Source organism: Lepus europaeus, chromosome 22, assembly GCF_033115175.1.
Source record: "Lepus europaeus isolate LE1 chromosome 22, mLepTim1.pri, whole genome shotgun sequence".
NCBI classification, from domain to species: domain Eukaryota; kingdom Metazoa; phylum Chordata; class Mammalia; order Lagomorpha; family Leporidae; genus Lepus; species Lepus europaeus.
The window spans coordinates 27,947,116-27,960,664 of record NC_084848.1 but is presented as its reverse complement, the minus strand read 5'-3'; the positions used below and the strand labels follow the sequence as shown (position 1 = coordinate 27,960,664).

General features: G+C 45.1%; 2 protein-coding genes across 18 annotated transcripts in view; one reads left to right on the top strand and one right to left on the bottom strand.

Moving 5' to 3' along the window:
- Nucleotides 1–8,597, top strand: part of PAPLN (papilin, proteoglycan like sulfated glycoprotein) — a 46,073-nt gene extending 37,476 nt beyond the window's left edge. Inside the window, exon 26 of the mRNA XM_062181393.1 lies at nucleotides 8,280–8,597. Coding sequence (XP_062037377.1) covers nucleotides 8,280–8,284 — 5 coding nt within the window. The 3' untranslated portion in view covers nucleotides 8,285–8,597. The remainder of the gene's footprint in view (nucleotides 1–8,279) is intronic.
- Nucleotides 1–13,549, bottom strand: part of NUMB (NUMB endocytic adaptor protein) — a 174,068-nt gene that overhangs the window by 4,990 nt on the left and 155,529 nt on the right. For 12 of the 17 annotated variants that reach the window (XM_062181401.1, XM_062181408.1, XM_062181402.1 and 9 more), the window contains 3 exons: nucleotides 9,497–9,701; nucleotides 3,055–3,348; nucleotides 1,558–1,707 (listed from right to left, as the gene is read on the bottom strand). In XM_062181401.1, coding sequence (XP_062037385.1) covers nucleotides 1,558–1,707; nucleotides 3,055–3,348; nucleotides 9,497–9,701 — 649 coding nt within the window. The remainder of the gene's footprint in view (nucleotides 1–1,557; nucleotides 1,708–3,054; nucleotides 3,349–9,496; nucleotides 9,702–13,549) is intronic. The other 5 variants (XM_062181407.1, XM_062181410.1, XM_062181411.1 and 2 more) reach the window with 2 other exon arrangements.

The following is a 13,549-nucleotide window of genomic DNA, read 5'->3' as shown; positions in this document are numbered from 1 at the left end:
AAGTAAAAAAGAAATGGAGAAAGAGCAATCATAGAAGCTGATATTCTAGATGTGTGTAATTTAACAAATTCTTTATAGACCTCTGAGTTAATAACTACTGTTAGTTCAGTATCTCTGCAAACAACTTGTAGAAATCCTTCAATGCCACAAAGGCAAATTTTAAGGTATTTGTTATAGAAGGTAAAATGAGTTAATAAAAAAATGTTGATTTTTTTTTTTTTTGTAAATGAACTTCAGATAGGGTAGACTAGGTAAGCTTGGACTGCTGCTGCTGCTGCTGCTACTACTACTACTACCTTTTCTTCTTCTTCTTCTTCTTCTTTTTTTTTAAAGATTTATTCATTTGAAAGGAAGCGTTATGGAGAGAGGAGAGACAGAGATCTTCTACGCACTGGTTCAATCCCCATATGGCTGCAATAGCTGGGGCTGGGCCAGGCCGAAGCCAGGAGATTCATTTTGGTCCCTCTCATGGGAAGCAGGGGCCCAAGCACTTGGGCCATCTTCTGCTTTCCCAGGAACGTCAGCAAGGAGCTGGGTCAGAAGTGGAGGAGCTGGGACTTGAACTGGCGCCCACATGGGATGCTGGTGCTTCAGATGGCAGCTTACCCTGCTGAATTACAGCGCTAGCCCCAGCCAGGACCTCTTAACCTTGGCACTTCTGACATGCTGGGCCAGACCCTTCTCTGTTGTGGGTACTGTCCTGCACACTAAAAGATGTTTAGCACATCCCTAGCCTTGACCCAGATGCCAGTGACAACACTTTTTTTTTTTTTTTTTGACAGGCAGAGTGGACAATGAGAGAGAGAGAGAGAGAGAAAGGTCTTCCTTTTGCCGTTGGTTCACCCTCCAATGGCCGCCGTGGCCGGCGCACCGCACTTATCTGAAGGCAGGAGCCAGGTGCTTCTCCTGGTCTCCCATGGGGTGCAGGGCCCAAACATTTGGGCCATCCTCCACTGCCCTCCCGGGCCACAGCAGAGAGCTGGCCTGGAAGAGGGGCAACCGGGACAGAATCCAGCGCCCCGACCGGGACTAGAACCCGGTGTGCCAGATCTGCAGGCAGAGGATTAGCCTAGTGAGCCGCGGCGCTGGCCAACACTTCTCTTTCCAACTTGCAAAACTCCAAGATGCATCTGCAGATGATGAATGCTAGATCTTCCCTGAGGAGGCAGACTCAGCCCTGGCTGAAAACCACCATGCTAAAGCAAGCATAATGCTAGAACCAAATCTGATGACTGTTGCTTCTAGAAAACTGGCTTGATACTCTGACCCCAAACAGTCAAGTAACAAAGCAGTGGGTTAGGACTAGACAAAGTCCTAATAGCATGGGACGAAAGATGGGCATGTACATGCAAAAATAACAAACAGACACGTCAGGAAACAGGAAGGGGAACAAAACACAAAGACATTGAATAGTGAAATCAATGCATCAAAGACATTCTCAAACAAGGGGATTAAAGGGTCTGGCCTGCTCTTGGGAAGCTCAGGATCTCAACTTAATAGTGAGCAGTGTACTAAAAGTTTGAAAGAGAACAGCTGAGCAGTTCAGAAGGTACCAACCTTGGAAGGCAGGAGATTGTGGTGCCACTGCTGTCACTGGTTTGGTCATTGGAGCAGATGAGAAGGGGTCCTCAGAGGGTGTGCTGAAGGCACTGGTGATCTGTGAGCACAGGGAGCTGATGCTCTCTGCCTCCCCTTCTACCTCTGGCACTGTAAGACAAACAGAAAATAGCTCCAGTGAGAGACATGGAATAATCTCAAAATGTTACAGTATGACAAGTTGGCATTGAAAAGTATTTCAGTATTTTTTGTGGAAGGAAAAGGCTCCATTAATGGTCCGGTGGGCTATAAAAGTACTGCCCATAATTTCAGTGGCTTTTCAATGGGAAAGTATAAAACATCAACAATTCATGTACTAAGCTATATTTTCTTTCCTTGCAAATTCTCCAATTTCTTCATATCTTCCTGTGACACTGGTGGGAATTTGGTGTTCTTTTTTTTCTGCGAAGATGTTCAGCCAGCAAGGTCATCCTGGAATGCGTCTAATGTGCAACCTCTTTGCCTTCCAATCATTTCCCAAGGCTGTGGTTTGAGTTCTGGTCTGGAGCCATTTAGTGATTCCACTGGAAAAACGGCTTAAAGTCCAAGGCACCAGTGGATGCTTGGTGCTTTTCTCTGTAACAGACTATGACAATGGCATCATTTTCAGTTTTCTCCATTATCAAGTACATGAACTATGACGGCATGAACAAGTGAACTGAGGTAAAGGACTCTAGAGACTTTGTTCTTAATATTAACTCTGGGATACTTCTGTATCACCAAGGAAGCTGAACCTTTGTTTGCTCATCTGTAAAAAGAGAGTAAGAGTTTTTGCTCTCCATCTGCCCCATAGGGAGACTTGAAAGGAGGTACTCGAAGTATCTGGAGTAATCATCTACTTCAGCTGTTCTTTAGGCCTGGTTTTACCTGTCAAAAGAACTTAACTCTTTACTTTTATACCATCATCGGTAAGAGTACCCTATTGAGAGAGCTTCTTCATATCCTGTGACAGCACTGTCTTGATGTTTCTTGGAGGGAAGTAAAACAGGAACTAATAGAAGCACTGACCAGATCTGGCACTTTAGCTCTGGGTCATGTGATGAGGTCAGAGCTATAAGAAGCTGGCTTGTGTGGTGGTTCTGAAAATCAATGAGTATGTGCACACCAGCCCACTCTCTCTGAGGGACAGATCTTAGATTTAAACAAGGGAGTTTTTTCCCTGTGAAGCCAAGCAGCCACAAGGACAATGCAAAAATGTACCATTTCTTCTGGTACCTCTGCAGGCAGTATTATTTAACTGTATGTATTTATAAAGCACCTATTTGTTGAAGAGAAATTAGTGATTCTTGTCCTCTTCCATGGACCTTAAGTTTTCTCACAATGAGAAACGACATAAGATACAAACATTGACCAGCCTCGGTAAGAGCAGTGGCTAGTTTAGTTAGATGACTGTCTCCACTGGAAGGGGTAATGCTTCAGTGCTACAGCACCTGGTGAGCCAGGTGGATGCTGCTTTACCTGGATTTTTAATAGGGAAATCAGTCTTCCTCTGCATAGTGGAGGGCAACTCGTTGATGCGCAGGGATAGCTGGCGTTTAAAGGGTGACATCTTCTGGCTAAGAGCAGGAAATCCTCGAAAAGAGCCTTGGCGAGCAAGCTGTTCAATCGGGGCATGCCGGCGTGGGATGGCATGAGGATTGTTCATCTCCAGAGAGGAGGTGGCATCCGAGGTGGGAGAGGTGGGAGAGGATGGAGATGGGGCAGTGTTGCCAGGGGCCACCGATGAGCCAACAACTGTCTTATCTGCTTCAGCTCAAGAAAAGAGAAAGAGGACCTTAACAATGACTTCAAATAATTAGGAGTTTACAGAGCTGATCTCAAAAGCCTGCTAGGTCCTTTTACCCATTTCCTTCACAGTAACTCTCCCCACTTTAAAAAGCTTTATTTATTTATTTGAGAGGCAGAGTTACAAAGAGAGGGAGAGACAGACAGAAAGGTCTTCCATCCACTGGTTCATTCCCCAAATAGCCACAACCGCTGGAGCTAGGCCAATCCAAAGCCAGGAGCCAGGATCTTCTTCTGGGTCTCCCACATGGGTACAGGGACCCAAGCACTTGGGCCATCCTCCACTGCTTTCCCAGGCCATTAACAGAGAGCTGGATTTGAAGAGGAGCAGCCAGGGCACAAACTGGCACTCAAATGGGACGCCAGTGCCACAGGTGGAGGCTTAACCTACTACACCACAGCCCTGGCCCCACAGTAACTCTTTTTTTTTTTTTTTTAAATGTTATTTAAAGGTCTTCCTTCCATTGGTTCACTCTCCAAATGGCTGCTACGGCTGGTGTGCTGCGCCGATCCGAAGCCAGGAGCCAGGTGCCTCCTCCTGGTCTCCCATGCGGGTGCAAGGCCCAAGCACTTGGGCCATCCTCCACTGCCCTCCTGGGCCACAGCAGAGCTGGACTGGAAGAGGAATAACCTGGACAGAATCCGGCGCCCCAACCGGGACTAGAACCTGGGCTACCGGCGCTGCAGGCGGCGGATTAGTCAAGTGAGCCACGGCGCCAGCCCCCAAAATAACTCTTAAAAGATAAGTTAGAGGGGACAGCACTGTGGCGCAATGGGTTAAAGCCCTGGTCTGAAGCGCCGGCATCCCATATGGGCACTGGTTCTAGTCCAGGCTGCTCCACTTCTGATCCAGCTCTCTGCTATGGCCTGGGATAGCAGCGGAAGATGGCCCAAGTCCTTGGGCCCCTGCACCCACGTGGGAGACTCAGAAGAAGCTCCTGGTTCCTGGCTTCGGATCGATGCAGTTATGGCCGTTGCGGCCAACTGGGGAGTGAACCATCGGATGGAAGACTCTCTCTCTCTCCCTCCCTCCCTCTTTCTGCCTGTCTTCTCTCTATGTAACTCTGATTCTCAAGTAAAAAAATAAATGTTAAAAAAAAAAAAAAGATAAGTTAGAAGCAATGTCTCCTAGTTTTCAGGCAGATAAAGGTTTAATAACCTACTACATGTCACATGACATATTTTCTGAGACACAAATATTAGATCTTGTATCCTCACACAACAACTTATAAATTAGGACTTTAAACAAGATTTAAAAAACCTAGGGATGGGCCCATGGTGCAGGGATCAAGTAGCCACTTTGGATGTCCACATCTCATATCGGAGTGCCTCGTTTGAGTCCTGCCTCCTCTGCTTCCTACATGGAGATCCAGGCTGAGTTCGAGGCTACTGGCTTTGGGCTGTCCCAGACCTGGCTGCTGTGGGCATTTGGGGAGTGAACGAGTGCATGGAAGAGCTCTCTGTCCCAATGTCTCTTTGCCTTTCAAACATGATAAAAATAAACTTAAAACAAAACAAAACAAAACACAAAAACCAGTTCCTATGAACTCCTAATGTGAAGTCCTTTAAAGAGTGATGGTTCAGGGGCTGGTATTGTGGTGTAATGCAGTAAGCTGCTGCCTGCAATGCCAGCATCCCATATGGATACTGGTTCAGGTCCTGGCCACTCCATTTCTGATCCAGCTCCCTGCTAATGTGCCTGGGAAAGCAGTGAAAGATGGCTCAAGTTCTTGAGCCCCTGCACACACATGGTAGACCTGGAAGAAGTTCTTGGCTCCTGGCTTCAGCCTGGCCCAGGCATGGCCCCTGTGGCCATTTGGGGGAGTAAACCAGTAGATGGAAGATTTATCTCTCTCTCTCTTTTTTTTTTTTGACAGGCAGAGTGGACAGTGAGAGAGAGACAGAGAGAAAGGTCTTCCTATTGCCGTTGGTTCACCCTCCAATGGCCGCTGCGGCCGGCGCGCTGCGGCCAGCGCACTGTGCTGATCCGAAGGCAGGAGCCAGGTGCTTCTCCTGGTCTGGGGTGCAGGGCCCAAGGACTTGGGCCATCCTCCACTGCACTCCCAGGCCATAGCAGAGAGCTGGACTGGAAGAGGGGCAACTGGGACAGAATCTGGCGCCCCAACTGGGACTAGAACCCGGTGTGCCGGCGCCGCTAGGCGGAGGATTAGCCTGTTGAGCCATGGCACCGGCTACTCTCTTTCAATCTCTCTGTTACTCTGCCTTTCAAATAAATACATTTTAAAAACAAACAAAAAAGCCGGCGCCGCGGCTCACTAGGCTAATCCTCCGCCTTGCGGCACCAGCACACCGGGTTCTAGTCCCGGTCGGGGCACCGATCCTGTCCCGGTTGCCCCTCTTCCACGCCAGCTCTCTGCTGTGGCCAGGGAGTGCAGTGGAGGATGGCCCAAGTCCTTGGGCCCTGCACCCCATGGGAGACCAGTAGACGCACCTGGCTCCTGCTATCGGATCAGCGTGGTGCGCTGACCGCAGCGCGCTACCGCGGCGGCCATTGGAGGGTGAACCAACGGCAAAAGGGAGACCTTTCGCTCTGTCTCTCTCTCACTGTCCACTCTGCCTGTCAAAAAAAAAAAAAAAAAAAAAAGAATGATAGTTCACAGTTTTCACTGTCTGGGGGTAGGAGATAGGCTTTGGGAGTGGCAGTCAGAAAGATCTAAATAAGCCTAAGTTTGAACAGATGCCACAGAATGCCATAAAGCAGTTTTTAAACATAGATAATATATATTTGTGGTTCATTTGAATAAAAGTATGCAGAATTTTATACTATTTTATTAAAAGACTATTTATTTGAAAGGCAGAGTTACAGAGATAAAAAGGGAGATATACAGAGAGATCTTCCATCAGCTGGTTCATTCCACAAATGGCTGCAATGGCTAGGACTGAGCCAGGCCAAAGCCAGGAGCCAGGAATTTCCTCCAGGTAACCCATGTGGGTATGGGGCCCAAGGACTTAGGCCATCCTCTGCTGTTTTCCCAGGCACATTAGCAGGAGCTGGATCAGCTGGGACTTGAACCGGGTGCCCATATGGGATGCTGGCATTGCAAGCGGCAGCTTAACCCATTATGCTGAAACATTGGCTCCAAAAGCATAATTTTAAATTGAATTAAATCTAAATGTAAGACTCTTTCCATGTGAGGGGACAGTGCTGTGGCACAGTAGGTTAAGCATCTGCCTGCAGCACCGGCGTCCCATAGCACATCAGTTAAGAATGCTGGCTGCACCACTATCAGGTCCAGGCCCCTGCTGATGGCCTAGAAAAGCAGCAGAAGATGGCCCAAGTTCTTGGGCCTCTGTACCCACATGGGAGACCCAGAAAAAACTCCTGGCTTCTGGCTTTGGATCAGCCCAGCTCAGGTTGTTGCAGTCATTTAGGGAGTGAACCAGCAGATGGACGATCTCTCTGTCTCTTCCTCTGTGACTGCCTCTCAAATAAATAAATCTTAAAAAAATAAATAAATAAATAAAAACAAAACCCTTCCAAGTGGGTACCAGTTTGAATCTCTATCCTTGAAGTTGAGCATCCTTTGTAGATAACAGGACTCAATCTCTTTGGTAGTTGCTGGGTGTGGCAAAGAGTATTATTTGGTGGTATTAAATAAATGAATAAATCTTAAAAAAAAGAATGTACTTCTTTTTTAGCCTTTTTTAAGCTTTATTTATTTATTTGAAAGGCAGAGTTACAGAGAGGCAGAGGCAGAGAGAGAGCCAAGTCTCCCATCTGCTGGTTCACTCTCCAAAATGGCCAAAACACCCAGAGCTGGACTGATTGAAGCCAGGAGCAAGGAGCTTCTTCCAGGTCTCCTACACGGGTAACAGGGGCCCAAGGACTTGGGCCATCCTCTACTGCCTTCCCAGGCCATAGTGAAGAGCTGGACTGGAAGTGGAGGAGCTGGGACTCGAACCAGCACCCACATGAGATGTCAGCACTGCTGGTGGTGGCTTTACCTGTTATGCCACAGCACCAGCCCCAGAATATACTTTCAAACCAAAAATCACTAAAGTACATTAAATAACAGGCAGATTAAATTTCCTAGTAAAGTTAGCAAGATGCTTATTATTCTTTGGTAGCCTGGTATAAATGTTTATAAGAAATAAAGCAAAAGTCATCAATAAGTTAATTTCAACTAATAATGTATAAATCTAGGGCCAGTGCCTGCGGCATCAACATCTCATATGGGTGGCAGCTTGAGGCCCCACTGCTCCACTCCCGATCCAGCTCCCTGCTAATGACCTGGGAAAACAGTGGAAGATGGCCTAAATGCTTGGGCCCCTGCACCCGTATGGGAGACCTGGAAGAACCTTCCGGCTCTTGGCTTTGGATCGTCCCAGCTCTGGCAGTTACAGCCATTTGGGGAGTGAACCAGTGTATTGAAGACCTCTCTCCCTCTCCCTCTTTCTGTATATAACTCTGCCTCTCAAATAAATCTTTTTTAAAAATCTGCAAATTTTATTCTTTTGAGGAGGGACTTAAGAATTACAACTGTCTGGGTCAGTCAGTATTATGTCCAAAGTTCTGGCTTAGAACCTAAAACATATTGTAAAATATTCTCAGGGGAATGTGTTGAGCATAGATGCTTAAGCAGCTGCTTGGACACCTGTATCCCAGATGGAGTGCTGGTTCAAGTCCTGGCTACTCTGCCTCCAATCCAGCTTCCTGCTAATATATCCTGGGAAGCAGAAGGTGGCTCAAGTCCTTGAGTCCCTGCCACCCACAGAGGAGATTCAGATGGAGTTCTGGGTTTCTGGCGTTAGCCTGGCCTAGTCCTGGCTGTTTTGGACATTTGCGGAATGAACTAGTGGGTGGAAGATGTCTATCTCTCTCTTCCTTTCAAGTAGATGAAAATAAATACTTTTATCAAATTTATATTAATGCTCAGGTTAACGCCCTGGCCTGAAGTGCTGGCACCCCGTATGTGTGACAGTTTGAGACTTGGCTGCTCCACTTCTGATCCAACTCTCTGCTATGGCCTGGGAAAGCAGTAGAAGTTGGCCCAAGTCCTTGGGCCCCCTGCACCCACGTGGGAGACCCGGCAGAAACTCCTGGCTCCTGGCTTCGGATCAGCACAGCTCCAGCTGTTGCGGCCAATTGGGGAGTGAACCCGCGGATGGAAGACTTCTCTCTCTCTCCTCTCTGTGTAACTCTGACTTTCAAATAAAATAAATCTTTAGAAAATTTATATTAATGCTATTAATTAAACTGAACCATTTGTACATTTGTTTTGTTTTGTTTTCACCCTAGCTATACTGGTACACAAGAATGCAAAAATGGTTTCCCCAACCTCTATCACTTAGATCTAAAATACACCCAACCAAACTTTACAGATGCCTGAGTAACTTCAGCCTTAACCAATATCACTGTTAAATCACAGTGAGAGGATCGTTTCCAGCCCTACACCCTGAGATTTGTGCTTCTTTTTTCAAGATGTAGGTCCTCAATGGCATTTACTTCTCAGAGAGATCAGATGCAACAGAATTAAAAATTTGCTCTAGGATGTAGCCAGGGCAACAATATCACTGCAGTAGCTTTTTCTTTTTTTTTATTTATTTGAAATGCAGAGTTTGAGAAACAGAGAGACACAGACAGAAAGACACACGAGGAGGGAGAGACTTCCCTAAATGGCTGCAACTGCTGGGGCTGGGCCAGGAAGAAGTCCGGAGCCTGGGACTCCACCTAGGGCTCCCAAGTGGGTGGCACAGGTCCATATACTCAGGCCATCTTCTGCTGCTTTCCTGGGCACATTAGCAGGAAGCTGGATTGGAAGTGGAGCAGTGAGACTTGCACTCATGCTCATATGAAACGCTGGTGTCACAGGTGGCTGCCTAAACTGCTGTACCACAATGCCAGCACCCCGTATTGCAACTTCAACTACATTTTCAGCTCCCTCACATAGCTTATAATGGAGAGTAAGCATTTTTGAAGCTATTAAGCCAGCCACTTTAAAAGAAGGCACATTTGTAAAATTTTCAGCTTTGTTGTTAAGTTCTTCAAATATTGCTAAACTCTCTTTGAGTATGAAAAACTTGTTCCTGATACCTTCTGAGTATGTTGGGAGAAACTGCATTACATAAACATGCACTGTAGAACACATTGTACCTTTCTTGGCATCTTGCATTTGTTTCATGATCTCTTCTCTTTCTGCCTGTTCAGTGGCTGTTGTGACGCGGAATGATCCTTCTCTTGTAAAAGTGGTCCGACTGGCATCAAAAGTAGCAGTTACTCCACATTCCTTCTCCCGCTTCTGCTTACGTTCTAGACAGGCTGCAAAAGCACAGCCTACTGCATGGCTCAATCTTTCACCCTGAAGAGAACAGAGGTTTTAAAAGCTTATTTTAGAGTTACAATAGCAACAATCATATAGAAATAGTCTGTTTTTATACAAGGCAAAATACTGCAAACTCCACCCTAAAAGTTACACTATAATAGCATTTCAAATTAATTTAAATGAATACATTATATTAGATGGTGCTTCTGGTACTTCAAGTATATTAACTGTTATACGCTCAGGGAAGTGATTATCAGCAACCTGTGCTTTTGCCAGCAGCCGTAGAGAGCTTCTTATCATCAAGTCATGTCAGCGCTGGCCAGTAGCTTAGGAGACACTGTGCAAGGTTCAAAGCTTTGACACCTAAACCCTATCTACCTTTTAGTGGGAACTCTGGTCAGGCATTTCTAAGGGACAACTTCAGGAACTAAAATACATGGTCAACATGTCTAGGAAAAAAAGACATGAACTTAAACTTCTCATAAAAAACACAACTCCACTGATTAAAAGGGAATCAAACAAAGGACGGCTTTGCTTTCCTTTAATTTTTTAAAATATTTATTTATTTATTTGAAAGCCAGAGTTACACACACACACACACACAGAGAGAGAGAGAGAGAGAGAGAGAGAGAGAGAGAGAGAGAGAGTCTTTCATCTGCTGGTTCACTCCCCAACTGGCAGCAATGGCTGAAGCTGCACCAATCCAAAGCCAGGAGCCAGGAGCTTCTTTTGGGTCTCTCACAAGGGCAGGGGCCCAAGCACTTGGGCCATCTTCTACTGCTTTCCCAGGCCATAGCAGAGAGCTGGATTGGAAGTGAAGCAGCGAGACTCAAACTAGAGTCCATATGGATGCTGGCACTGCAGGCGGTGGCTTCACCCACTATCACAGTACCAGCCCCCAGCTTAGCTTTCCATCTCCCCTTTCTGAATACTCTCCCTCTAAGGGACCTTCCCCATTTATGGCCCTCAGTAACTTAAGGTTTTTCCTCATACCTTCCTTATTTTCTTGTAGTGCTCTTTAATCTCCAAATCTACCTCCTAAACACACATAGGCAAAAGTGGAAGCATGTTTTTATCTATACTCTCTACTTATAAATTAAACAGATAAAACTGATTTACTTGAGTGTGGGAGGAAAAGGAGGCTTACATAAACCAAACACTATGCTAAAGATCAATGGATTGGGGCCAGCACTGTGGCATAGCGGGTGGAGCCGCCGCCTGCAGTGCCAGCATCCCACGTGGCACCGGTTCGAGTTCCATCTGCTCCACTTCCGATCTAGCCCTCTGCTATGGTCTGGGAAAGCAGCGGAGGATGGCCCAAGTCTTTGGGCCCCTGCACCCTCGTGGAGACTCAGAAGAAGCTCCTGGCTCCTGGCTTCGGATCAGTGCAGCTCTGGCCATTGCAGCCAACCAGGGAGTGAACCAGTGGACAGAAGACCTCTCTCTCTTTCTCTGTGTAGCTCTTTCAAATAAATAAATAAATCTTTAAGAAGATACACTGAATTAACAAAGGTCAACTTAATATATTCAGTGTACTTTTTTTTTTAGGGTTATCTGTGTTTTAAACCGTATCTCCAATTAGGGAATAAAAAAGTTAGAAATGGTATAGTAACTGTTGGAATCATTCATAGCAAGAAAAGATATTTGTGAACAGGGAGACTTTTATGGTTTTTTTTTTTTTTTAAACATTTATTTTTATTTATTTGAAAGACAGAGTTACAGAGAAAGGTAGAGACAGAGAGAGAGGTCTTCCATCCACTGGTTCACTCCCCAGATGGGTGCAACAGCTGGAGCTGTGCCTGTCTGAAGCCAGGAGCTAGGAGCTTCTTCCTGGTCTCCCATGTGGGTCTCCCACTCCCCATTTGGGGAGTGAACCAGTGGATGGCATACCTCTCTCCCTCTCTCTCTCTCTCTCTGTATCTCTGCCTTCCATATAAATAAATAAATCTTAAAAAAATAAAAAATAAAAAATGTCACTAAGGTGACTGTGATACAGTATAATACTGACTTAGAGATACAAACTATTGTTATGGTAAAATGGTTTTGGGGCTGGCACCGTGGCACAGCAGGTTAAGCTGATGTCTGAAGTGCCAGCATCCCAAATGGGCACTGGTTTGAATCTCAGCTGTTCCATTTCTGATTCCATTCCCTGCTAATATGACTGAGAGAGCAACAGAGGATGACCCAAGTACTTGGGCTCCTGCACTCACGTTGGGAACCCAGAAGTTCTTGGCTCCTGGCTTTGGCCTGGCCCAGCCCCGGCTGTTGCAGTAGAGTGTACCAGTGATGGATGATCTCTCTAACTCTGCCTTTCAAATAAATAAATAAATAAAATGGTTTTAAAATTAGTGTCGGGTAAACTCCTGAATTCTGGATCTTGTTAAGTCGAGTGACCACAAAATACATATCTTTATGGCTTTCTAGCAACGAGACAGTGGAGAAAATGTAATTTCAACTCATTTTAAAAGCACATGTGTCAAACTAAGGAAGAATAACTTTAACATTAGTTAAAATTTTTGGTGCAACTGCCAATGGCCAGACCCTATGTTAAATGCTAAAAAAAAAAAAAAAAAAATTACCTAATTGAATCTTTTTCATTTACCTAGAAACCTTTTATTTAAGGTATACAAACTTTCTGCATTTCATATATTCAAATTTAGGAAAATAGTGATTCTTCCCATCATACCTCCCTCCCACCCACACTCCCACCCTTCTTCCTCCTCCCTCTCCTCATTCTTATTTTTTTACTAAGATTAATTTTCAATTAACTTTATGCACATAAGATTAACCTTACACTAAGTAGAGTTCAACAAACAGTATGAAAACAAAAAAAACTATTCTTCAACAATGGAGAGAAAGGCTGTTCAAAGTCATTACATCTCAAAATGTCAATTTCACTTCTATAGATTACCTTTTAGGTACTCTATTGATTACCACAGATCAGGGAAAGCATAAGGTATTTGTCTTTTTGGGACTGGCTTATTTCATTAAATGTAATGTTTTCCCGGTATATCCATTTTCGTTGCAAATGACAGAATTTCATTTTTTTTTTTTACTGCTGTGTAGTATTCCATGGTGTACATACAACTGTAATTCCCTTATCCAGTCTTCAGTTGACAGACATCTGACTTGATTCCATCTTAGCTATTGTGAATTGAGCTGCATAACTAATTTAATCTTTACCACAGTTTTCCATTGATAGAAGTGGATAATAATACTTATAGAGGGGCTGGCACTGTGGCATAGTGAGTAAAGCTGCCACCTGCAGTGCCAGCATCCTATATGGGCGCCGGTTCAAGTCCTGGCTGCTCCACTTCCGATCCAGCTCTCTGCTATGGTTTGGGAAAGCAGTGGAAGATGGTCCAAGTCCTTGGGCCCCTGCACCCATGTGGGAGACCCACAAGAAGCTCCTGGCCCCTGGCTTTGGATAAGCACAGCTCTGGACATTGCAGCCAATTGGGGAGTGAACCAGCAGAATGGAAGACCTCTGAGATCTCTCTGTCTGCCTTTCCTTCTCTGTGTAACTGACTTTCAAGTAAATAAATAAATCTTTAAATAAATCTTAAAAAAATATTTAGAGAATGTTAGGTAACTTGTCTCAAACCTCAAAGCTAATAGGAATTAGAACTAGGACTGGAGTTCAGAACTGACTCAGCATCTGTGCTCTTAATATTTATTAAGACCACTGTCTTAAAGAGCTTTGAAATCTGTTTGCTCAGTTTTAGAGTACTTTTCTCTAAGGCTAAACACTGGCAAGAACTTTATTGAGATGTAGCTTTCATAAATGCCTTTTTTTTTTTTTTAGATTTATTTATTTATCTGAAAGAGTTACAGAGAGGCAGAGGCAGAGAGAGAGAGAGATGTCTTCCATCCACTGGTTCACT